Source organism: Strigops habroptila, chromosome 5 (assembly GCF_004027225.2).
Source record: "Strigops habroptila isolate Jane chromosome 5, bStrHab1.2.pri, whole genome shotgun sequence".
Taxonomy (NCBI): Eukaryota; Metazoa; Chordata; class Aves; order Psittaciformes; family Psittacidae; genus Strigops; species Strigops habroptila.
Window position 1 is genome coordinate 74,453,188 of NC_044281.2, and position 27,402 is coordinate 74,480,589.

The 27,402-nt window shown below is 35.2% G+C and overlaps 1 protein-coding gene across 5 annotated transcripts in view; it reads left to right on the forward strand.

Moving 5' to 3' along the window:
* The window catches only part of ATRNL1 (attractin like 1), a 513,588-nt gene that overhangs the window by 136,139 nt on the left and 350,047 nt on the right, over positions 1-27,402 (forward strand). For all 5 annotated transcript variants that reach the window (XM_030487970.1, XM_030487973.1, XM_030487971.1 and 2 more), the window contains exons 19-20: positions 3,895-4,032; positions 26,497-26,590. In XM_030487970.1, coding sequence (XP_030343830.1) covers positions 3,895-4,032; positions 26,497-26,590 — 232 coding nt within the window. The remainder of the gene's footprint in view (positions 1-3,894; positions 4,033-26,496; positions 26,591-27,402) is intronic.

Here is a 27,402-nt window from a genome sequence, read left to right on the forward strand (position 1 = left end):
GAATGCAGCTATGTTTTGAGGAAATGCAGTTATTGGACTTTCACTGCAATACATAATATCTACCATTAGTGAAATTGTAAAGAATAATATGTTGCTTGTCTAAAATGTTTGAGGTAGAAGATTTCACGCTTTTATTAGTTTAATATTTATTCCTCGTGGATAAAATTTTGTAATCATTTTATGTTCTAACCAAGAATTCTCTGAAGTTCCACTTTAGTTTTTAAAACCCCACTAGTTTTCAACTTAAGAGGCAAATAAAATTTGATTGGTATAGGCTGTAGAGGTTTTCTTAAGCTTTTCATTTTCTTAAAATACTGTCTGTAATGAATTATGTTTACACAGTTTATTATTCTTAGCACAGCAACCATTTGATGTTCTTGAAATAAGATAGAATTGATATGAAGGCTATAGAAGCCTATGGAGCAGTTTTTTAGTTTCAATGAAAATAAAAATAGATAGGTTATCATGTGTAGCTTAAAGATTATTCTGTCACACTGATGAATAGTTGGCTAAACCATTCATGTTCATTCATGTATGCACTTAGCTTTCCTTGTAGTTCATATCCATGTTCTTCATAGTGCCTTTGGGCAGTTGTGTTGGTTGTAAGTATTTTAAATTCAGTCTCATTCTCTATTCAAATCTTTAAAACTTATATTCATCAGGTAGCATAAAAAAAGTTAGTTTTTGTCGCTGGTCATTTTGAAATCAATATTTCTCAAAGCAGCTATCATAGTATTTCTTTTGATATGCATACCTTTTTTGTCAGATTTGTATTTTAATTGAACTTCTGTTAGAAATGAATTGGCAAATATATATATATTAAAGGAAGAAAAATAGTGTTGGCATTTCATCTCACAAAAGCAGCAGGTTAGGTAGGATGCAAGCCCAAGTTTGTCTTTAAAATCTAAATTTCTCTGAAAACCATTGTGAACCAACTATAACTAGTTTGTTTAAACCTAGATGAAATATCTTTACACTAAATCCAGAGTGTAATGCAGGCATGCATTTTATATATTTTCCTAGTATTAAATATTTTCTTAAAGCTAGAATTATCAACAATTTTCAGCATCACCAACTATTTCAACTGAGAGGTCAAAAGCAAATTAGACATAAAATTGCTTATATCCTGGGCAGCCTCACTGAAGATTCAGCTAAATCACATTTGTATGTGTGAGGAAAATAACTCTGTTTCTCTCAGTGATGTACATTAAAATCACTTAAAGAAAAAATTACTTCTGCAAATTTAAATCCTAGTTCTTATTCAAATCATCATTACAGTATCTCATTATTTTAATTACTATTTTAATCATTTAATACTGATGTCTCCAGTTTGATTGCAGTCGTCTGCATCATAGGAAGTTGCCGAACCATGCAATTCTCCTGGCTTTTCACTTTTCTCAATGACATACTTATTTTTAGGAAAATCAGCAAATATATAATACCACTTTTGAAGAGGTGTGCTGTGTCAATAGATTGTTTTCGTTCTTATTGTATATATATTTTGGAATTGGAATTAAAAACTTTTCTATTTTCTTTGCCTTAACAAAGTGTAAGAATTAAGAGCTATCAAGTATATGACCAAGTATATGACCAAGTATAATATTATAACTTGCAGCAAACTAGAATTCACAATAAAAAAATGATTAATTAGGGTTGCTTTCACTATCCTTTAAATAACACAGAAGTTCAGGAATACAAAACAAAGCATTAGGAAGCATAGGAAATGTATAAATCAATGACCCACTAGTTAGATTATCAGAATGAAACATTTTCCCTACATTATGATCCAGTCTTAATTAAGCAATCTTACTGTACCTTAATAGAACATCTATTTAATGCACTATCTGCTTTTTCTTTTGGTTTATTATACTGCATTTTTTTAAAAACATTTGCTTTAAGTAATTTTAAACCCAAAATGGAACTGCAATTCATGGTATTTTTGTGTAGCTCTTTCTGAGAAAGGTAACAAACCACAGAATGGTGAACTGCTGGAGGAAGACACCACAAAGTCATCTGTAAATCAAGAATTCTTGGGAAGAATAAAACTTGTAATTTCTAAAAAGATTTAGTCAGGACTGTGAGAAGACTTTCAAGTAGTACAGAAATGTTTGATACTTGTTTACAAGATTCTATAGGCATAGCTACAGAAGGAGGAGATTGTAAACTTGGGAGGTTTAATGGTTTATGAGTGAAGCCTGGCAATGGCTATTAATATATTGAGTTACTAAATTCTAAAACAGCTCAAAAAACGTTTAAGCCATGCAGTGACTATGTAATATCTTTTTATTTTTTTCCTTAGCTAAGATACCAGTCACTGTGACATTTAGATTAAAAATCCAAATTTAAAAAAAACCCCATGATCTTGCGGAGATATAGCTGTCCTCTGCTGAGTGTTAAACATCCTTCGCCAGTAAGGGATTGACAGGTTTGACATAGTCTGACATTTGACCAGCTGCTGTAATTGACAGATTGCTAATCTACTGAGCACTAGGAGCTCTGGGGTCCCACTGTAAGGAGAGGTCATCCTTCAAAATCTTTTGGTTGTTTAGCCAAGTTCTGGCAGCAGGATCGATGACTGGCAGAATTCACATTGTGATTTTGCTGCAATAGTGGTCAGTAGTTTTTCGGAGTTTCTCCAAAACATGGAGCACTGGAATGCAGGTGTGGTGCAAGATCAGTGCTTTATAGTGGTTGTGTTTGACAAAAAGCAATTTTATGCTTCTAAGGTCTGGTATAAAAAACATATGCCAATGAGAGTCCAGTTTTTTTTTTACTTTCACCCAAGTCAACTGCAGTGAGGAGGGACTGGAGCTGTTTGATGTTGTCCTCATGTCCTTAAAACCCCATAGTGTGCCAAGGCTAATGTGAGGGTTGGAAGTGTTAAAAATGAGACTATCTTTAGTTAGTTTTTTGTAAATTCTCTCTCCCCAGTAGATATAAGTTTGAGTGTGAGTTGTTCATGTTCTCCATCACAGTAGACTTTTAAATGCTTCACAGCGGATTGCATATAGAATCATAGAATCATAGAATCGTAAGGGTTGGAAAGGACCTTAAGATCATCTAGTTCCAACCCCCCTGCCATGGGCAGGGACACCTTGCCCTAAACCACATGGTTCAAGGCTCTGTCCAACCTGGCCTTGAACACCACCAGGGATGGAGCATCCGCAACCTCCCTGGGCAACCCATTCCAGTGCTTCACCACCCTCACTGTAAAGAACTTCTTCCTTATATCTAATCTAAACTTCCCCTGTTTAAGTTTGAACCCATTACCCCTTGTCCTACCACTCCAGTCCCTAAGGAAGAGTCCCTCCCCAGCGTCCTTGTAGACCCCCTTCAGATACTGGAAGGCTGCTATGAGGTCACCACGCAGCCTTCTCTTCTCCAGGCTGAACAGCCTCAACTCTCTCAGCCTGTCTTCATATGGGAGGTGCTCCAGCCCTCTTATCATCCTCGTGGCCCTCCTCTGGACTCGCTCCAACAGCTCCATGTCCTTTTTATGTTGAGGACACCAGAACTGTACACAGTACTCCAAGTGAGGTCTCACGAGGTATGGAGGTTTTGATCTTGTCTCAGTTGGTGACTTGCTGCCCCTTAAAAGGTTTCCTGAGTGACCAGGCAGCATTTTAAAGCTATGAGGATTGGATTTAGTCTTTCAAAAATGGCAAAAAAGGACTTTCTCACACACCTCAATCTCACATGTCACTAAATAGTTAGCTTCAGTGGTCTTTGGTCTGAATTCTTGTCTTATCACAATGTCATTTTAAAGAGATTCTGTGTGAAAATGCAAAAATATCTGCTGGATTAAACTTCTTAGAATTACAGTTATGTAATAACATAGGAAAGACTTTGTTCCCAAGAGCAATTCTAAATGGCTTTTTTAATGTTATATTCTAGCTTGCCAGTGTAATGGCCACAGCACCTGCGTCAACAGTAATGTCTGTGATCAATGTAAAAACTTAACAACAGGAAAACAATGTGAAACATGCATGCCAGGGTATTATGGGGATCCCACAAATGGAGGACAGTGTACAGGTGAGTTGTTCTGGGAGGAAAAAAAAAGTAATTGAAGTGACATTTTATGTAATGTGAATTTAACTTCTTAAGTGTAACGTGAAATTAAGTTTTCTTTAAAGGTTAAATGTTTATTCATTTTGCAGTTGTGTTTTGGTCTGGATACTCTAAGAACAAGGTGGTAATTTAAAGATGCTCTCCTAGTTAGGGAAAGGAGGAGAAAGAAACTGTCTTGTGGGAGCAACACCTTAAATCCTGATATTTCAGAGAGGCATCATTTAATTCCATGTAAACAATCCTATTAAAAGCAGTGAGCAGGTACTTATAAATGAAGTTCAGTATGTACCAACAAATCTGTATAATTCAAACAGAAAAGCCTGGTACGCTGAGGATTCTAAGGTACCCTAACCTATCCTGTTTTTGTAATTGCTGCATTGCTTTGGAGGATTCTCCTTGAAGTGAGATAGAGAATGAAGTCCAATACTCCAGGTGGTTTATGTATATTGCAATAGGGTGATTTTAAAGCTAACAGTAACCACTTCCCTTATAGCTAAATATAATAGGGGAGTGAGAGGTATTAAATATGAAAAGTCAGTAAGGTGGTTGAGATTGAATCTAGGAGGGTGCTAGAAAACTTTGTCTCTTGACTTTCTTCATTATTGATGTTTCTTTAACTAGACCTTTGATTCTCAAGGAATATTTATTCATTTTACTTGTTATTCAGCATTTCAGCATGCAGTAGTCAATGCATGAAGCTGCACATCTGGGAAACTCAACACAATATGTAGAAAGTGTGTTCAAGGGGACGGAAAGATTAATGTCTACCCCTATTGACAATTGCACATTTCACTGGCTCTTTATGGTGCTTTAAATAATTCTTAATAGTTGTCTTATTTCCTAAAGTTGACAAAATGTTCTTTTGCTGTCTATATCACCTTTATGGCAAAATGATTTATTAATATAACTTTTCTTCTTTGGGGATACATTAGCTATCAACCAAATAAGCATTCCATCACCTTTAGTGAATTATGTGTGGTGCAGTAATGGCTAAAATCAATTTATAAGACCAGTAAAATTATAAATTTTATGACTTGTTTTTTCAACCCTAGCCTGTAAGAATACATGATTTCATTGGAAGGCATGATTTTAACAGGAGCTATTTAGGCTAAAGAATGCTTTAAAAAATAAACATCATAATTATTTTGAGTCTTTATCTGCATTGGTATATTGTATTTTGTAGTCTAGAGCCCATAAATCTGTTGAAGTCTTTAAGACATTTTGATGAATGCAGGTATTATGTACTGTTAGATTTTCCTTCAATATCACCATTTTTGTTCCTTGGAGCTCCTGAGTTATTTTTTTTGAGGGTCAAGATTGAAAACTTCTTAAAGGAAGGAGAGGATAATGACTTTAACTCTTAAAGCACATCTGTAGTACTGTAATGTTCTTCATGTAGCAAGTTACTATAGTTACAAGGGTGTAACTTGATTATGAATTAGTGAACAGCTGAAGCTGGAAAAAGAGGTTGTACTTGAATTCTACAGTTGAGAGGCAAAGTGGTGCACGCTAAGAGAAAAGCTAAGAATTATTACTTATGATGTACTCATGATATATGACAAGAAATATTTTTTCCCAGTGTCCTGACAAAAGTACTTAAGTATTCAGTACACTTAAGTATTCTGCTGTTGTGATATATGTACTTATAGGTAAAATCTGACCTCCCAACTTAGTTTGACTATTGGCAACATAGCTTAAAAAGATTTGCAAGAAAAGCTTCCTTTTCTAGGCTGGATTATCCTTTGTTGTTCCTTAGATCCCTGATGATCTTGAAAGGAAGGGGAAGGAAATGCATAGTGAGTCTTCCAGTCCTTGGAGAACTTTTAGTCCTTCACTAATTCTAATCCTTTCCTAAGTCCTTCCTGTTTATACTTCTAGGTCACTCAAAAAGCTCTGAAAGAAGCTGGCTGTCCACCCCTGAGTGATCAATTCTTTTCTGACTTTTGTCTAGGGATGGAAATTCTGCACAACTATAACTGTTTTCCTTGTTCTACTCAAGGAATAATGATGCCTTTACAACTGTCATCAGATAACTCATACACTTATAGTGGTATTGCATAGCGTTACACTATCAAATTACTGTGGAATGAGTAACAGTTATTATATGAAAAAGATGTAATTCATGTTTCAGAAGGTGTTGAATAGTTGTGATTAAAGAATGGATAAAACAAGTTGACTTTTCTGGATTTCTACTCACTATAATTGCTGACGTTTCAATAGCTTTAAAACAAATCTAAGGACTCACTTTGCATCCTGATATGATGCAGTCTTAGTAGATACGACAAACCAAAAAGAAGGACAAAGAAAAGCTGGCAGCATAATACCAGGCTTCAAATATGTGAAAGGAAGCTGAAAAGAGTATGATAAAGTGCCTTCCCCCATGCTCCCATTTTGGTTGAGAAGGAAGTAATGGCATTAGGTTACAATGAGAAATACTAAGGTGGAATACAAGGAAAACTTCCTACTAGTTAAATGATAAAATAGATTGCCTAAACAGTGCTATGAAATCTGCTTTGTCACCTACACTATATTTTTAAAATCTTCAAACTTCCCCAGCTTTAGAAAAAGGCAGTGGACTAAATGATTCCACGTGTTCTTCTCCAGTCCTAATTTTCAGAAGATTTTTGGATTCTGAGATCTAGGATGCAGGGAGGCTTTGAGTAAAGATAAATATTCCCACTATATAAGAAAATGATCTATGTATAGCAAAATGACCATGGATATTTACCATACTGTGAGTGTTTAATAAAGACATTCCTAAGTCATACATATTACTTATTTTGGAATCTGTAGCATTTTTGTTATTGTGATGTTAAAGCTTTCCATCTAAAACAGGTTTACTCTGTGATTGATGCTCTAGTTTATTTTTCCTGTCAGAAGTGTGGTATATCAGTTGCTGAGGGGCAATATTTTGACAAGGATCGTATTTCTTACAATTAACTGTTGAAAAATTTTTTTCTTAGAAAAGCATGCTTAATACTAATTATTCATTTAAATTGTGTCACTTGGAGTAATGAGAGTTAGTTTGTATTCTCGGTGTATACATGCTCTTTATGTTCAGTAATCCTAACATGTGGCTTGCAGGGAAGATGTATACACTCCTTCAATTCTTTATGACATTTCATTGTACACATATCTAGTTTGAATTACTTTATTTGATTTATTGCTGCATTCTAAACAAAAATCAGTAATAAATTGCAAAAGTCATTTATGTTAAAGTTATGTGACTGCAATTTATTACAGTTAACTGTTCTTAATACTAATTAAAAATGGTTTCAGGTAGTTATGATGTCTGTGACTTGAAACAGATAGCTAAAATATAAAATGAAATTATCTTTTTTTTACCTTATATAATTGTATATTTTTAGTTACATAAAAAGATTTGCATTCTTTATTGGAAATAAATGATACACAGTGCACAAGTTAGTAAGTCGAGGCCCTGTGTGCATGCTTAAGAGTTGTAAGCTAAAGCCCCTGTATGGCAAAGTGTAAAGTTATAGTACCATCAAAGTTACCACATAAAATTACAGCATCCTTTTTAAGAGTTGGCTCAACATGCAAGAAAATAAGAGGGAAGCCAGAGGTAAATTCAGAACATGAGGGAATAGAGTGCTGTAGCAAGGAACAGATTTTGTGTTTCAGACCAAGCTCCAGTTGTGTTGTGGAACAACACCATCAAACTTTTCTCTGATTGATCTTGATTGCAAATGCATGAGTGGCCTTGGAGTGCTAAATGCAGTGCTGTCAGTCTGTGCCAGAAATATCTAAGGATTCAAACCCTCTAGTGATTTAATAGAATAAGACAGACTCGCACTGTGTTGTGATGAGGCTTAGGTTGAGAGATGCAAAGCTCAGCCTTGTTCACTTCTGAGCAGGTAAAGCTATCCAGATGCAGGAAATGTAGGAAGCCTTGTAGTCTGAGATGCTGAACAGTTGTAGGGCAGATACTCGAAATCACTTTGATGTTGCTTGTTGTGTTTTTTTTGTTTTGTTTTGGTTTTTCTTTATTCTGCTCAAGTCCCTTTTGGGGTACAATTTTGAAGGCATGAATATAAAAATTCAGTAGTAGAAAATTCATCATTAAATATTGATGATTTTTGGAAATAAAACAGCTCTGTAGGTAGGAACAGATACTGGCTTGCTGTCTTGGTGGTTTCTCTTGGTGTTATATATTCTTCAAGTCTTGTACTGCCATGTGCTGCATGTCTGGAAAATATGCAATGTTTTTATGATATTGTAGTAAAAAGTTATATGTGTAGTGCAGACTGCAGCATAAAGTAACAGGAGAAAACAGTATGGAAGATTGCTTGGAACAATTCTGTGTCATCTGTTATTTTCAAACTTATTAATCATCTACTTAGTTGTCAATGTTAAAATTATTCTAGCTACTTATGTCATTTTCTTTATGCATGGTATTTTTAACACAAAGTCTTAGAATGTATGAGATGCCATGAGAGAATTCTGTACAGTTACTTAAGACATATTGTGAATGTATAATACCCTCAATAATAAGATAACGTAAACACTTTGCTGTCTTGCTGTTTTTTACATAAAGTGATAATATCTCAAAGAGCGTTCAGTTTTCCTATAATTGTACTACCCATGCTGCTGCTTTTAAAGTAGGAGTAAAACTGTGAGTACCAGCAAAGCAGGAACATTGTGTTTTAACTTGCACTACTAACTTTCTAAGCAGGCTTAAAAGGTATGGCATTTAAGACAGTGACCATTCTGTAAAAGCCTCCTCCCAGCTAGGCTGTATGGGTGAAGTTTTTTAAGCAAGTCTGTAGCATTTCTATTGTTTTTATAGATTTGTCCCCTTCTTTGCTGTCACACAGCTGGACATTACTGATAGTAAAGGCAACAGCTTCCCCCTACCTTTGATTTGTAATAATTCTGTTTGAAAATCTGAAGTTATTGTTTAGTGGAAACATTGAATTTTTTTACCAGATCTTCAAACTATTGGCAAAAGTGAGCAAGTTTCTAGTGAGTGTATACCATCTGTGCATCAAGTCATCAGCATCTGCTGCAGCCAGGTGAGAGGTCTCGTGCCTTTTTTTGTTCCTCTGGTACACAGAGTGTGAAGGACAGAATAAATCTGAGTTTTTCTGCTGTTCTGCTAAAGCCTCTGCCTCTGTTAAGAGCATGCCTTTTGCAGTGTGTGCTTCTTTTGCACATTGTGTAACTCTGAACTTTTCACCTATATTTATATATCTGTATGTGTGTACATCTACACATACTACTCCCTGAATTCATTCCACATGAGCTTTGCCATCCTGCCATCCTGCTTACATAGAGCTAGAGTAAGTGCCTAAATATTGAAAAAAAGATAGGCATCAGTAAATGACCAAGTTGTTAGACTGGCTATAAGGGACTTTGACTTGGGTGAAGTTGTCCTGATATATTTGTTATTATTTCTGTTGGTTAAAAGAAGAAGAGAACTTGTTAGTGACTTGTGATACCTGAGATTTATCTTCAGTAAAGGGAGGAAAATCCATGGTGTTCAAAACTTGCTGCTCAAAGAATGTGGTTATTCTGCTGAGTAACTGACATCTGATATGTGGGGATTTTGAGAGAAGAGCCCGAGGATGGCACAAGTCATTACTTCTAGTGTCCATGAAAGAGACATGTAAGAAAGTTGTTAAACTCATCATGGCAGCTAGTTGAAAATGGTCGTCTTGGTTTTCAGCTTCTATTTAACTTTGAAAGATGTCTACTGGTTAGGCTTACAGATCGTTTTTCTCTGGTCCAGTTTCCTACATTTTTACCTCTTCAGCAGTACCAACCAACCTTCGTAACACGTTTTCACCATGACAGTCCACAGATGAACTGATATTTCCTTCCTTCCCTGTCTTTCCAAAGAAATACTGTTAAAATCTACGATGGGCACCACCAGGAGCAGAGCCCTGTTCTATAGAGGTCAAACGGCAATCAGCGTGTGAGATATTTGGAAAAAGTCAGCTTTATTTGCAAGGAGCACATGTGCATTAAAGTGGGCACATTTTTGTAGGCAGAATATCTAAGAAAACCCTCAATTACTTTGAAGTAATCTTTAGTCTGATTTATTAGAACATGAACGTCAACTTGTATGAGATTATGGAAAACTAGGGAAGGTGTACTAAAGAAAACCAGTTGGAAACAGATCTATCTTCTGCTACCACATAATTTCAGGGTGGGTATCTTTCTTTCCCAGTTCTCTTCCCAATCCAACAACTTCTTCCTGTGTCCCTGCTGAATCAGACTCCACACAATACAGTAGATCTTAGTATAGTCTCTTTTTTTCCCTCTCCTTCAGATTTGTTTTGATTTTGCTCTTTGATATAGATAGGTCTCTTATTTTCTGAAATGTCTCCTAGTTTCTATTCCTGCTTCAGTTTTTCTGCTTCTTGTCATCTTCTCACTGAACCCTGCTTGCTGCTCCTAATATTTTTTGCAAAGCTGTAATTCTCATTTGCATCCAAGGAAGAAGCAGGTTCCTATCTAGGGAGTACAAAGTAATCCATAGTGCCTGGTACAATGTAAACTGGCAGTCTTTCTGTTTGCTCTCCATCCATGTTGTTAAAATATATGTACATGCACATATACATGTGTGTATACATAGTGCATGTCATTTGTGTATTAAATTGTAATACAGCAGCTGATGTCATTTCACACATTATGGAAAGCAGCCTGTCTTTCGTAAAGGAAAAAGTTAATAGCATGACAAGGAAACAATTTAATGTTCAGTTTCTTTTTCTGAACTAAAATATGCTGTTGCCTGCATAGTTGATAGAAAGGTACCTGGTCATTTCCCTTTAGACTTATTTTTCTATATTTCAAAAAGTTATATAAGCAATGAGGGAGTAGAGAGCAGTATTCTTAATTTTCACTTCAACACTACCACTACATAGCTTTTACATTACCTGTGGTTTTGGGATTGCATAGGGCAGGTATACAGAAGCATCAACCTAAATATTCTGAATATAGATATTTTAGGACTGTATTTCTGGCAGTAAACTTAAAAGTGGGAAAAAATATTTCCCTAATAATAATTTTATTTAGTAAATATCACAGCATAATGGCATGATATTTGAATTTTACTCTCAAAACACCCAGAGTCTAATTGATCATAGCGTTAGGAACTCTATGATGCTGCTTTAAACAGGCAAAATCAAGGTACTGGAAGGAGCATTCTCCTTTTGCATAAGAATTTCATGGTTAATGCACCCAGGGTCATTTCTGTCCTTACAATCACTTGATTTGATATTGCACTTCCTTAGTCAGTGTAGGCTAAACTTAGTACTAGTTTAGTAGTAGCAGACAATATCATTTGCTCTTTGGGGAATTTAGGTGTCAAACTCCCAAATTTCCACAGCTGGAAGTCTAATGCCTTAGTGCTGAAATCTCATTTGATAACCTGTCCTTGAAGCTTTCCCAGCCTGTGATACCCGTCACTGGTATCACTTCCAACATCTGTTAATAGGAGCTCTCTGTGTGAAACAGTCATACAGACTGTCACTTTGATGAAAATATGTAGCAATTATTATAAGCTGTGATAACCCAGGAAACCAAAAATACCTGAGCTCCATAAACCTGCATGTTAAAGAGAATTGATCATTTCTATAACCCCTAGAACATTATATGCTTGTAGTTGAAACAAAATTTTAAAAATAGTGTAACTAACTAGTGTATTCATTTCCTTATTTTGTTTGCATTAACTTTTTCTGCTGCTATGACCATGAAGTGGTAACACATGTCCAGAAGCATGTTTTTATTGCCCTGTAGTAATAGTTGGTTTTAATAGCACAAAAGCTGCTGTTCCTAACTGCTCATCTTCAGTAAGTAATGACCTGATGTTCTACTCATACCATGTATTATTTAGAAACAAAAGACAGATATTCACAGTTCATATTAATAACATAATACATTTCTATATAAAACGATTATATGAAGGTAGACATTTAAAATAGAACATCTAAATTTCAGTTCTTAAGCAATCATCGATCTTTCCTCCCTCAATATTCTGAATTGTTTAAAATTATTACTCTCCTATCTAAATTTTCAAAATGTGTTCAACCACATGCATCCAGTCAGTACTAATAGAAGTCTCTTAGTTTTTGATCAAGTTTAAGCTGTCTTGTAATCATTGATGTCTCTCACACTTTTCAGCTGGTTGTGGTACAGCAGCAATTTTTGCGTGTGTGCACACATGTCCCTAGAATGCAGCACAGGTCCAAGAGGAAAATATCGTAAGAAATGGTAAAAGGCATTCATTGTCAAGATAACACTGACAAGCCAAGAATACTTACTTGCTAGCAGCTGGGAAACAGCATCCTGTATCTTTCTCACACCTGGTGTTCTTAGAACTTAGCCGAAGCTAACCTCCTCCTCTGGTGTCCTGTGGATATGGGCTTGCGGCTGCATTTGTCACAGGCAGGATACGGAGAGCTAGAAAGTTCTGGTGGGGATCAACTCCACTACCCAGAAGGCAATTTCCACCTCCATTTGCAATGATGTTTTAGTCTTCAAAATATTTGTTCCTGTACATTTTGTCGTGACTCTGCCTGTGCCACAGTGTCTGGAGTGTTGGATGCTTTTGTCTGCACTGTTGTAAAACTAAGGAGAAGGGCAAATAATAAGCTCTATCACTATGTAGTTTGGTTGATTAGCTTTTGGTAGACAAAGTGATATTTAGTATTTAGTTTGATATCAGAAAAAGAGGTAAGTGGGTGAACTCTACCACTATGGTAGACAGCTGTAAATTTGGTCTTTTATGTTCTACAGGAAAATTCTGTTTAGAAAAGTCCAAAATCTTACATTCAGGAGCCTTGAGTCCTATGTAAGATAGGACTAAGAATGAGGACAAAGAGCTTTTAACTGTCTTCTGCAGAAAGAATTGACAGAAATGTAGAAAGCGTAAAGGATCACGATCCTTGACTAGCAGTGTAAACAGCAGGAAAAGCACTTTTTTCTCATCTTCCTGAAGTAGAATTAGCAATGAACATGAATTGATGAGAGTTTTGGTTCTCTGGGAGATTGACATGGCAGTTTGGGATATAGAGTTTTTATACAGTTTTTCTGTTTAGTCATTTTAATGTCTAGCATGTAGAGAATTGCATTTATAGAATTCACCAATGCATTAAAGATCGTGGGCTTGGGCATTCTATCATTAGATGTCTAAAAACTTAGAGGAAATTTCATATTGGGTTAAATACTATGTTCTAGAAGCCTTCTTTTGATAGTGACTAAGTCTGTGTAGCTAAAAATCAAAAGCATCTTTTAGCACAGGCTCTTTGTGGTTATTCACATAAATAACCAATATTCAGTGGATTGGAGAGTTATACAGACCCCAGAAGTCTATGTGAATAAAGACATTTTAGATAAAAATGGATAAATGTTGGACATCAGTGAAAAAAGTACACTATGCTTCAAACTGTCTTCAGGTACTAGAATATGGAACTGAATTTGAAAGAGAAAATCCACTTCTACTGTTTCTCGTGTACCTTGGTTTCCAAGAAACAGTAGGTCACAATTTCATAGTAAAACTCTGTGATAAGAAGCTGTGATTTAAGGTTATTCAGAAAAGGAAAAGCTCACATGTGGTGCTAAATTCTACCAGAAAACATGATTTTGTTTATCCTATACAAGCCAAATAACCAAAGGTTTTGACAAATGAGGGGGCTGTCAAGAAATCCCATTTAGCAGGAGTGGTGCTATAAGGTTTGGTTTTGTTTGGCTGTTTGCTTTTCTTTAAAGTGTTGAGTAGAGATGACACTGATTTCTCATTTTTATACAATACCTTGTTATAGAATAAAATCACTTAATATTAACTAAAATGCTGGAATTTGTTTTAGTAGCAGGTGGAGTACATATGAATCATAAAGAAAAGAGATCATAGAACAATGGGGTATTCAAGAGAACCTTCATACTGCTCTTTGCAGAGAAATTGCTAGAATCATTAGAATAATCACTTTTTTTAAGACCTTTCTTCCCAAAGGTGATTTGAAAACTTATTTTCTTTAATGAATGCTGTTTATTGAACAGTGCTCAAGATAGTCTGAACACTGTGTGAATAAAATGCCTGTACTTAGTTATGAACTTAAATAAAATTCGCTCCAATCAAAAATACATTCAAAGTAAGTCCCATGTGAATAAAGTAGATGAAAAGTGGATTACCATAAGAAAAAGTTAGTTGAGGAACTTGGAAAAGACATCTTTAACAAATTACTGTTCCTGTTATTTTTTGACTGCCAATAAAAATGTGCTAAGCAACTTTTCAGTATGCTATTAATTGTTGTGTGTACATATAATTTTCTTTTTGCTTTGTTGTAGGTTAGACGTGTTATAAAGTATGATTTCTAGTATAATGAATTGTAAATCAAAAACAAAAACTCAGCTAAAACTAGGAACCTTTTTGTAGATATATTTGTATTCTATAACCTACTTAGAATAATCCTAGGCGAAGGACCTGGAGTTATGCTTCAAAGAAAATGTCATTGTCAAGTGTCAATAGACATTCAGATGTCTGTAATTTTATGGGAGAAAAAAAGAAGAAACTGTTGAATGTAATATTTCTCATAATTGCTTACAGAAGACTTGTAAACCTCCCATCAAGCACAACATTTTTAAGCTAATGGTTGATTCTCTAGATTTGATTTTACTTACTAACTCAGGGTATGTGCATTCGTTGCAGAGTGGTCTGATTTTAGGAACAGCAAGCATGGGAAACTACTGGTTCAAGCATCAGCTTACAATTGCTATTGAAAAATCATAGAGTCACAGACTCTATGGTTTGGGTTGGAAGGGACCTTAAAGATCATCTAGTTCAAACCCCCTGCTATGGGCAGGGGCACCTTGTGCTAGACCAGGTTGCTCCAAGCCCTTGTGTCCAACCTGGCCTTGAACGCTGCCAGGGATGGAGCAGCCACAGGTTCTCTGGGCAACCTGTGCCAGTGCCTCACCTCCCTCACAGTAAATCGTTTTTTCCTAATGTCTAATCTAAGTCTACCCTCTTTCAGCTAACTGACAGTGTGGTGGATTGACCCAGGCCAGTAGTTAAGCATCACTCAGCTGCTTGCTTACTTCCTGCTTCCCCTGCACAATGGGATGGGAAGTGAATAGGATAGCAAAACTGAGAAAACTCATGGGTTGAGATAAAAGCAGTTTAACAGAGGAAGGAAAAAAGGGGGAAAAACCAAATCAAGTGAAGGTACACACTCATCCCTTCCCATGCATAGACCAATGCCCAGCTAGTCTCCAAAATATCCTTTCGGTCAATTTGAGTCAGCTGTCCAAGGTGGCGTACCCTCCCATCCAAATTACATAATATTCTTTCATTATCACCGTGATCAGAAGGTAAATTAAGTTCACTCCAGTCTTGCGGTTTGTGAGCACTAAAACTCTGTTCATTATTTGTAAAGGTGATTAAAATAAGTTAGTTGAAGTGTCTTTTTCACTCTTTTGAAGGAGATTTTTTCTTGTGTAACTAAGTTTTCTCTCTACCCTGCGCAACCACAATGTAATTGTCTAGCTATGTGCTAGTAACCAATTTTATCAACAGTAGTTTTGATCCTTAAGCCTGATTGCTACAGTATGTGGCTTTGCATAAATGTAACTTCACCATCCAGCAAAGCTAATTCTAATTTACATAAGTGGAGTGAGAACAAGGTAGCTTTTTGAAAAAGAAAAATAAAATAAAGCAAACCTATTTCTGAATTTTTACAATCAATGCTGCATATATAATAAAATCAATGTAAACTCTTTTTTAAAGTCTATTATGCCACAAAATATCTGAAATAGTAAAAAAAATCAAAACAAGTTGCGCTATCTTAAACTGTTTAAGTAGCAAGCATTTTGTGCTTATTCAGCATCTTGGACTAAACTAATAATTCAAGCATCCTTTAATTGATCACCTCATTACTTTTATGGATATTGAAGTGATACAGCAGTTTGAGTTATATTACATTCCTTTATCTCTGTGCTTATTTTATTTTTTTCACAAAGATTAATGGCAATTCTATTGCTTCCACTGATGCTGGTGATCAAGTCCACCTGCGTGTTACTGTGTAGCATAGCTTTTGGCAATGATGAATGATTTGCTGTGCATTCTAATTTTTGTGGTTTTCAGGTTTACATGCTATAAATCTGTTTTATGGAGTAAGGAATATTCCTAAAATCCATTTCTAATGTGCTGTTGGAGCTGTGTTATCAGTATGTTCACCTTCCTAATGAAATCTGTAAAGTCACTGACTTCCACAAGATACTCCCAGAGGAGGCAGGCAGGGCACGATTTTGAAACTGCATTTAGAAGCTGTCCAGAAATAGTGATTTTGTTTGTGTTTCATAAGCAAACATATTTCACCTTGTGTTGAAAGAGCTCACATAGCTGCTGTGTCTAGGCTGAGAAGATGCTAGGCTCTGAGGGTTGGCAGTTTAAAGTTGAAGATGACAGTTTCTTAAATCACTGTTACTTGATCTTCAAATAAGTGTTTTACACAGCCAGAATCTTCTTGTCCCATACAGAGTAGAAATTAAAAGAAGGTATTTTGTTTGTAATTTCTGAATTTACCCTTCTAGATGTGTTTTGCATTGAAATGGTGACCCCACTCTCTAAGGGGTCTTGGAAAAGCCCTACAGGCTGTGGAGAGAATAGCTTTGGAGGCATCATGCAACTCATTTTCCAACTGGTAGAAAGAAGATTCTCAAAAGCTTCTCGTTATGGCATTTCTGTTTGATTGCAGTTGATTTATCATCATTTTCTGAGTGGTAAATGCAATACATTACAATGGCAGACTGCATTAGTTATTTAAGGAAAAAAAAAAGCTTCACTCACAATTGAATGCATTAAAAATCAGTCGTATTTTGCACCTCCTAATGGCTAACACTGACTTATTTACATTTCGCAAAATGATTTGCTGACTTATTTACCTTTCGTGGCATTTTTGTCTGATAAATTGTGGAAGTCATTTCTCTTCCTTGGGCTTTTACTCTGAATGACCAAATACACACAAACAGTTGCAATCACCGGTTGTTGATTTCAGTTGGTTTTCACCTTAGATTGAATTTTCTTTTTCTTTTTATTTTTTTTTACATTTAAAGCCACTATGAATAGCTACTGAGTGGTTTTAAATTGTTTTGCTTTTCATACTGCCTTATAATAATCTTTGATTTATTTTTTTCTGTTATAATTTAGGAAGTTATACATTCTTTTTAGAGAAAGGGGGGAAAAAAAACAGCAGCCTTTTAGTGAAAGGGGTTTTTGGGGCCAAAATTTTCAAAGTAGTCAGTAGAGAAGCTGCTGTCTTCTTCAATAAAGTTTAAAAAGACATAGTTTAAAAAATGTACTAAGCCTTTAGTGTCTGAAAAGGTCTTCTTAAACTTGTCTCGGGTTGGACATGCAAAGATGAAGACATCCAGAATCCTCACATTGTGGTTTTCCTTTAAAAACAAAACAAACAAGAAACCCAAAAAACCCCCCTGTTCTAGTTCTTTTTAAACCTAGTTTTAATCTGCCAGATCTGAAATTACCTCTTTCTTAAATATACTAATTTAATCTTATGTTTTCATGTGAGAAACATCTTTGCAAACAAGAAGACTAATACATAGAATAATACTTTTAATCTCGTAGGCATGTGAAAGAAACATCTCTTTAAATGCTTCCATGCTTAAAGAACTGTAGTATACAGCAGATACAGTGGTTAGTTTTTGACTTGAACTCACAAAACCTGCAGTTTAACAAACTGTAAAACTTATAGGCTATTTATTTCTTAACTTATTGTATTACATTCAAAAATGAAAAGTGAAAAAATGAAAAGGAAACTGATAAATAGGACATATTAAACTTATATCCAAGTAAAGATAATAATGGTTTTACCTGGAATTTTTCAGTTTTACATGTTCAAAGCAAGTGTAAAAGTTTCAGTTTTTCACACAGGACACATGGAGAAAATAAAATTGTGCTACTGTAGTTCATGAGTTCTCATAGAAATGTTATGGTTTAGCATGTTTTTTGGGTAGAAAATATTATCCTCTATGCAGGTTATTCCTGAATGATCACAGGAGCAAGCTTTAAAAATCCTGTGCTGTAGTTCAGGATTGGCATGAAAGATTCAGTCACGGCAAGACTCTTGCTAATTGTTTAAAATCTGCTCAGTTCATGACAAGAAATAACACCCCATCTTTCAGTGTTAATCTTCTGGGTTGCATTTTCATTATCTACTTGTATAAAACAAAATTATGGTTTTCCAAGCTGCTTTTATAGTGTTAGTTACTGATGATTAAAGACAGATTTAGTATGATTGTTTGAGAGGTATTTATTGCAGGGGAGGAAAAAAAAAATCTTACTTTTCAGGATGAATGCTTTAAACAGAAGAAATAATGAAATACACTGCAAAGATATTTTACTAGCGTAAAAATGGCAATGTAAAGAATAAACACGGGAGAAGGTTGCCATAGGGTTGTGTTGTTATCAACCTAAATTTTGTTTTCTGCAACAGAAAATAAGCCTGTTCGTTGTTTCACAGATTTGTTTGGGGTTTTTTAGAATAAATATTCTACTTCTGGAATGTATTTATTAGTCCAAAAAGCTAAGGAAACCTCACATGTGATTTCCAGATTGACTGTGTGACACACTGTTGCTTTTTAGGAGCAACTTTTTGCTTTTTACTAGTAGTCAAATGATTTTAGTAGGCTTAGGTCACAGTCGAGTGAAATTGTCTCTTTTTCTGTGACCATAATTTCCGGGTAAAAGTTAAATTGTCTCTTTTTCTGTGACTATAATTTCCAGGTAAAAGTTAAAATCATATTCAGGTTTGGGTGAATTGGTCTTTTGGAATGAGAAATAGCAAAGGACAAAAGCATTTCTATAACCACCAGGTTAGCCTCTAATGTGCCAAGGAAGAGAAAGGTCAACTGCGCTGCAGCCTGAGGCAACTACTGAAGCAATTGTGATGTGAAGAGTGTCTAATTTGACAAAAATGGCTCCAGGGTGATTGGGCATACTTGCTTTTTCCAGAACAAATTTATATCCAGTATTGATCTAGTAGAACGATTATCTAGTTTTGATGAATATTAAGGAATAGCTGACCTTGCTATAAATGATCTATACGTGATACATGATTTGTGTAGTTGGAGAATTCCTGCATATTCTGCATATGCAGATTCTATATCTTATATGAATCCTAAAAATGTGTATTCCATTTGCTCCCCTCAGCCTCACAGTCCTTAGGACTGTGTCAATACACAGGTATGTTTTTTTGTCTTCTCTGTCCTGTTACGGTACTGTAAAAAATTGGTTTGAGACTAAAGAAAGATAAATCACAAGATAAACCAAGAAGGATGAAAATAAAATTAGCTATGTATGTGCTAATTAGTCTAATAAGACTGATTTATTATTTTGAAGGTTAATCCTGTCACTATAAAATGACAGTTCTATTTGACCTGCATGTACAGCAGTCCTTTATAATACCGTCTTTCCCTTTTTGTTTTGTACTCATATTTTTATTGCTCACTGCTTCACAGAAGTTCTTTAGCTCAATTTTAATGCTACTCAATTAGTGATATTGCGTAAGTGTTGGGCACATCTCTTTGCTTTTACATTGCTTGTCTCAGAAGTTGAATGGATGTATTTCCTATGAAAGATTCCTGAATGCTAAAAGGGTACCAGGGGCTTCCAGCTAAATACATGTTTCTAGAAAAATAAATGACTAGACAGTTTTGTAATGTTACTAATGTAGAAGATTGTCTCAGAAGGGCAGTTCTCATGAGTAGACTAATGGATTACATAAGTGAGCATTTACAGTGAAATTGAGCATTGCAGTTTATATCTAATGTATGTTTATACTTGCTATTTCTTACTTAGCCTAGCTGTGTGTCTATATCTTATATAGCCTAGCTGCGTGTGAGACTCTTCTTTTTTCTGATGCAACATGTGGGTTTTGATGCAATTTATGCTTTGCATGTTACCAAAATTAACAAAGTAGGTTTTTTAACCTCAATAATTAATAGCATTGCCATAGCTTTCCTTAAAAAATAAAAATGAAAAATCAGCAAGGTGTCTTAAAGGAATTGTTGATGTGCAGCTACTGGTTTAGTAATCTTTGAAAGTAAGCAAATATATTAAGTTAAAGTTCCATTTGTAGTGAGCTCCATTTGAGAGAAAAATTGCTCTTGCAGCTATATGTTGGAGATGGTGTTTTTAAGCAATAAGTGTTTTTAAATTCAATTGTCTAAAATGCATACTTCGTGGAAATAGTGATGGGTATTCTTTGTTGTCAGCCTCAGAACATTTATATGTTGAGCTAGCAACTTGAAATCAATCATGCCGTGGATTTATTATTTAATAAATTCTGTAGGGTTGTGATATTGCAGCATGGATTAACTCTACTGGAGTATATTGTTTTCATATAATCTTTCTGTTCCACTTAGGCTCTGCATGTTGTACGAAGGAGTAGTGTGAACTGATATTTCCCTAAAAATAGAGTGGATGATGCCAGGGTGGGTTTTTTTGTTGTTGTTTCTGAAGCTCTAATGTCATGATTTCAGTAAATATGTAAAAATAACATAACAAAAATAGGATAAGATTATATACTTTAAGCAGGTTTGGTTTTTTGGCTTTTTTTCCATTGTAAGCCACAGATCGATTATTTTTTTTATTGAAAATATTTTGTGGTTGATAAACGTTTGCCTGGTACTGAAGTATTTCAAATAACTGTTTAAACAAATGCATGTGTGCATAATATAAGCCCACTTGGAGATGAATGCACACAGTAGTATGGGAAGACTCTCGAAGTTGGGCTGGACTCACTGTTTCTGTCCAAAGGTGCAGCAGAAAGTACATGTGCACCTACTGCAGTGCAACATGTCACACAAAAAAATAGTTTTCTTAGGTTTTCATGGAATATCCTGCTTTTTAACTTGTGGCTGTTGTCTCTTGTTCTGTCACTGGGCACTACTAAGAGTCAGGTTCCCTGCCATCAGGTACTTGAATATGTCGATAAGATCCCACTGAGACTTCTCCAAGCTAATTCCCAGCTCTCTCAGCCTCTCCAATCTGAAAGATGCTCCAGTCCCTTAATCACCTTTGTGGTCCTGTGGCCATCTTCTGTTTTGGTTTCATTCCAGTGAAACTGAGCTCATGGCCATGGAGTGTGATACAAACCAAAGGAAGGGGATGTCAGGGAGATTTCTTATTAAAAAATCACTCATCTGTGCTACAATGCTTGATATTAACGAGACATTTAATATTGCCAGTCAATCTAGGGGATCATTTCCAGCATCTACAGAGGACTGAATGTCTAAGGTATATCTATACTTAGAACATAAAAGTGGTCAGAACTCATTATTAAAGCTCAATCTGGAGGCAATTTACACAATTTTGTGTACTTCATTCATGATTCTCAGTCATGATAGGGGAGGATGGATGATTCCAAAATGCTGCATCTAAAGTTTCCAGCCTTACTTGCAAGAAGAATTTTTGTAGCTGATATTACTTTAAAAAATATATCATATAATTTATATGAATTTTGAGAGTTGATTTAAAAAATGTACACATGTTTGGGCAGGAACTTGCAACATGAAGTAGTCTCCATCGGAGTCATAGAGTATATTTTGATATAAAATATATCTCAATGCCTATATTCTGTGCTGAGTTATTCACAGACAATAAATTGTGACAGTTCTGATTCCCACTTTTTCTTGTATCTTTAAGTCAAATAGAAGCATTGCTAAGAAGTTCTTCTGTTTCATGTACTGCGATTTATTTTGGAAGGTGTGAGGCTAATGATAATTCTTGGCTAATAGAAGGTTCTGAAATCCAGCAGAAGCTGGAATTTATTTTGAGTCTCAAGCTTGTCCTTATAATTAAAAACTGTTAGCACTGTGTGAATTATGAAATAGAGAATGACAGCTGCACTACTTTCCCATGAGACAAAAGGAGCCACAATACACTCTCCATCTCTGTTGTATCCCGGAGGTGTGATTATCTCATTGAAAATACATAACCTGGAATTAACTTACTATTATTATTTAAAGTCAGTAATGTTTTGGGATGCAGTTTTTTTTTTTTTTTTCCTTCTTTTCAAGAGAAGAAAATTCTGTGTCTTTCATTTTAATCAGTTGGTTTGCAGAGATTCATTTCTGAATTTTGAATACTGGATATGAGTATTAGATGGAAATAGAGAATGTGAGCAGAATTTAATAAGACTGTTAGAATGTTACTGTATAGTAAACTTGCTGTGAAGTTAAAGCAGAATTTCAAGCTCCTCTGCATTGATGGCTGTCAGGGAAGATTTGAGAGAGGATTAATCTCATTGTAACTTCCTAAATGTGTTTGAGTATGCTGCTGCCATGAATGCTGGAATGTGTTGTACAGCAGTAGAATCTGAATCTGATGTACCCTGTAAATAATGTCTCTTCTCTAACCATCTTGTACAGCTGTTCATGTGGTGATACAGAGGGCATAAAGGTATTAGTAAGGCTAGTTTTCTGTGTTGTTGGTGTGGTTTGTTTTTAAGGATAAGGGCAAAAGTTTACTCTAGATTTCTTTTTTAAATAAAAAAGAAAAGAAAAGAGTGTAGTTTAAACAAATAAAATCTTTGTTTCTATCTTTCTGCTAGGGATGCAGCCTTGTTCCTTGAAAACAAATGCATGGGGTGAAGGGTGGGACTTAAAAAAAATATATATATATATGGAAAACATAAATTGCATATCTTGTGCTGAATTCTGACAGCAAAGAATGATTGGCACAAAATAGGATTTTAAAACTAATTCCAAGATCCCTACTAGCATTAGACCGTGAAAGATACTACTGTAGCTACAGTTCTAACTATTGGCTAACAGTATTATCAGAAGCAAAACCATTCACTCAGAAGGGTTAAACAGATTAAAACAAATAGAAAATATTAAAGAAAATAAGGAAAGAGTAGTATGGACATATTGAGGTAACAGAATGTACGTCTTCTGTTACTCTTAAATGAAATATAGCTTTAGGTTGCAGTTTAATTAGTAAACATACTTCATCTTCAAAGCTTGTAACTTCTTTTGTATCACTTGGAAGTAGGCCAATGTTAAAAACCTCCAGTGAGGCACAAAGGTAATGGCATCTAAATTTTTTTCCAATGAATGCGCTATAATATCATCCTGTTTCTGCTGTTGCTGCATTTGTTTGATAACATATATTCGCATTTGCTTCAGTGACAGCAGGGCTAGCTTTTATGTATTTTGGTTTTCAAGTTACTCCCCACATAAAGGTCTGCAGATTGTTAGGAATCCACTTTTCATCACAGACTTGCAAGCCTGAGATTAATTAAAATATGCATTTACTGCTGTTAAATAAAATTCGTCCAGATGAGACCTTTAAAATAATGTAAAAATTATTAGCTCCTGATGTCCTTTTTCAAGGTATTATCCAGGGAACAGTTAAATTACTGGGAACTTGATCAACAAATTCTCTTCATCTTTTAACAGAAGAAAATTATCTGCTGGGCTTCTCAGAATTAGCTTTTTCATTGATAAGGAATCCAGATTACAAAGTTCTGAATCTTCTGAACTCTTCCTTTCTTCTCTCTTTATAACCCTACTGATCTTAGCACTATAGAAGCTTCATATGTGTCTTGAAAATGCAGGTGAGGTAGAGCAGACATGTTGGTGCTTTGGTTAGAAAGACCAAACTGTGAATATATCCTTTACTTGTGTGCCCTATGAATCCACATAGGTAAAAATTTAGGCATGAGTCCATGGGAAAATAAATTCTGTCAGTTGTTTATGTTGTTTGATTCTCCAATATAAATGCAGGAAACCCCAAATACAGAGTGCAGGGACTAAAACATGCTGCAGTTTAAATGGAAAGAGGTACTTGGTTGATTGGAGAGGAGTTTACCTGTGGATTGCTGTGTGAGTGAGCACATAGTACACTAAAGTACACTGTATAGGTGCTGATTTGATTTAGATGTCTCTGGGGATAAATGGTGCTGAAAAGTTTGATTTATCAGTAATTCCATGGACTCGGAATACAAGTAATGTCTGAGCTGCCAAAGGAAATGCGTTTGCCCTTCCACAAAGTCTCATATGGCTACATCTGTTACCTTTCCTGTATAATCCATTTTACCTTTTCTTTTTTTTTCCCCAGGGGGGTCGTAAAGATGCATAGTGTCCAAATGCTTCTATAACTCAATGTATAAATACTTTTACTAAAGAAAAGGTACTTGACTAAAGAAAGTTCCACTTTCGCATTTGTGATCTACTTACTATTAAGTGAGCAATAAGTGTGGGAATATTCAATTAAAGTTGGCTGGCAATAGCTTCTAGATTTGTCAATATATTGGCAATTGCATATTGGTATATGATTTGGAATTCAGCTTTTTACTTCCTTTATAGCTTTTATGCTGTCTTGTAATGATGTATCACTGTTAAGAGCCATTAACCATAAGCAGAATAAGCTGTTAAGAATACATTCCTTAGTTTTCTACTGAAAGTGTAACAGATATACACAAATAAATTAACTTCGGAGAAGATGCTTTTCCAGTTCAATGTGTCTAACTAATCATTCCATAAATATGGAGGGAAAAACATGAATGGATTTAGGAAAAAACATAACTGATTATATAGTAGCAGCACATCAATGAGCAAATGTTAATTGTAGAGTGTCAGGATCATAGCAAGATTACAAAATTTAGCACTCTGTGGTAACTGTAGGTGTTTTTCAGAAATATTACAAGCTGTATTATGAGACAAAAACATGTATGCTGCATAGAAATTTCTGGTGTTTCTTGCAGTTTGGATCTATAGTACCTCTGTAGTAAGAATTGCTCCTTCAGCTTCCACTGACTATTTAACAAGTTCTGAACAAACCATAGAATTCCTAACATTGAAATATTCTGTCGGTAATATCTTATGTTTAATTGTGGTTCTAGTCTGGCTGTTACGTTACCTTTTTACCTATTTGTCTTAGGCTGGGACAGAGAGCTTAGAGTGTGTGTGGTACGGGACACTGTCATGGAAGTATTTATTGTGTATGATAGAATCATAGAATGGTTTCGGTTGGAAAGGACCTTAAGATTATCTCGTTCAACCCCCTTGCCATGGGCAGGGACGCCTCACACAAGACCATGTCACCCAAGGCTCTGTCCAGCCTGGCCTTGAACACTGCCAGGGATGGAGCGTTTACCACTTCTTCGTGCAGCCCATTCCAGTACCTCATGACCCTCACAATAAAGAGCTTCTTCCTTATATCTAATCTAAACTTCCCCTGTTTAAGTTTGAACCCATCACCCCTTGTCCTTTCGCTACAGTCCCTGATGAAGAGTCCCTCTCCAGCATCCTTGTAGTCCTTAGCAGTAGACTAGGAACATTAAAACCCAATCCCTCTGATAGAAATTCAATATTAGTATTATAAACTGGAAAATAAACTTTTATTATATACAGGTCACCACTTAGTATCCTATTTGTTCCCAAGCAGGAGCCTACATCTTTTATCTCGGTTGTAGTTGAAACTTCAGTGAAAGCATAATATGATAATCAAGGTACTTTCAGAGTTACTTTGTATTAAAGGAAGACTTTAAATGTAGTGTGAATATTAGTAGGTAGTTATTCCGGTATGATGTGGGAGCTTATTGACACATTTACCAGAGGGAGGTTATTAAGTTTTGTACGCTTGGTTAGAAAAGAGGGAGGACTGCCGAAACAAGATAGTAATTTGTATAAACATGGGAAGGAAAATCAAAAAGCAAGCTTGAGAATTGGGAACACAAAGGTTTGTTTTAAGGTGAGAATCAATCAGGCAGCAAGAGCGTCAGTGAGCAGAACATCATGGAGAGATTTACTTTGGCCATTGAGTTTAAAAAGGAGTAATGATGATGTTTCTGTGATTCTCCTCCAGTTCAAATTTCAGGAGCTTTTAAAGTGGCCTGTTTTTTGCTTCTAGAATATTCTTCTTGAAGACCATAATTGTACTGTTCCCTCTGTTTCTGTTCAAATGATTTCAAAACTTTTTTGTTCACTTTCGTAAAAAGCAAGAGTTCCAGTTATATCAGACATTTTAGCAAACATCTGCAATAATAAATGTCTTTAATTAGCTATGTGAAACTAATGGAATTTTGCCATTGCTTTTGCCGTTGCTCAGGATTTCACCTTGTATAGGAAAGATGTATTATAATTTTCTGTATCGCACATTGAAATGATGGACTTTAATGGCTATTCTCAAACTGCTATTATTTGAGGCGTGGAGGAGAGCCTCTAATGACACACTCATAGTTCTTAACTCTACAGAAAATAAACTAAGTGATGTGCTAGTGAAATGTTTTTCAAAAAGCTTATAATTGAAGGAGTAATTTTTTTTTTTAATACAGCTTGTAGGAAATGTATTTAAGACGTAGTATTAAAATCCATTAAAAGTCCGTTAGATATAAAGTAAAATATGGATGAAGAAATCTCACTTTTCCTTTCTGATTTTTATAGCTTGCACGTGCAGTGGACATGCAAATATTTGTCACATGCAAACAGGAAAATGCTTCTGCACAACTAAGGGAATCAAAGGAGACCAGTGTCAACTGTGAGTACAATTAAATGTAGCCCAAAACTGCAATTCATGCCTAGTGTATAATTGCTCTTTCCCTGGTTTTGATTTGCTTTTGGTTTTGGATTTGGTTTTGGATTTTGTGATTGACCTGATGATGCTTTAGTGATGAATCTAGAGTTCCTTACATTTCTTAGGAAATTTCAATATCACTTAGTGTTTTGTTAAAGAATTACATCACCAATATTAGCAATATTTTGCAGACACTATAGATTTAAAAAATATCTTGTAAAATGAGGTATCTGGAGAATTACTAGTAGTTGTTTTCCTTTTGTAAGATTTTTTTTTTTTAATTATTGTAAAGAAAAATATCTGTGAAATTAATAATTACATTCAATACATTCGTCACATATCTTGAACAGAATCTGTAGTGATTAGATTTGTAGAGTTTTGGAAACATATTAAGGTGCATAGTGATTTAGACATTTTCCCATATCATTAAATATAGAACAAAGGAATGTGTAGACCTGTCATGGAAAGTACAATTATTGTGTCTTGTTTTGTACTGGAATAGCTTATTGTGTTTGTTTAGAGGAAGAGCTTGCAATTTAAGATAGAACATAACAAATGGGAGCACTATGAACAAGGAACTACTGGAGTAACTTGTCAAGTAGGAGAAACAACACATTAAAGTTAGCTATGAATAGCCTTATGTTTAAAGATATTTCTTTCACTTCATTCCGCCCTGTACACTGCATTATCCGATAGGAACCTTATTCTTTTCACTATTATAGTTATTTTAAATAGTTTCTGTCCACAAAATTGTCTTAGCAATGTTGGTTGGAACT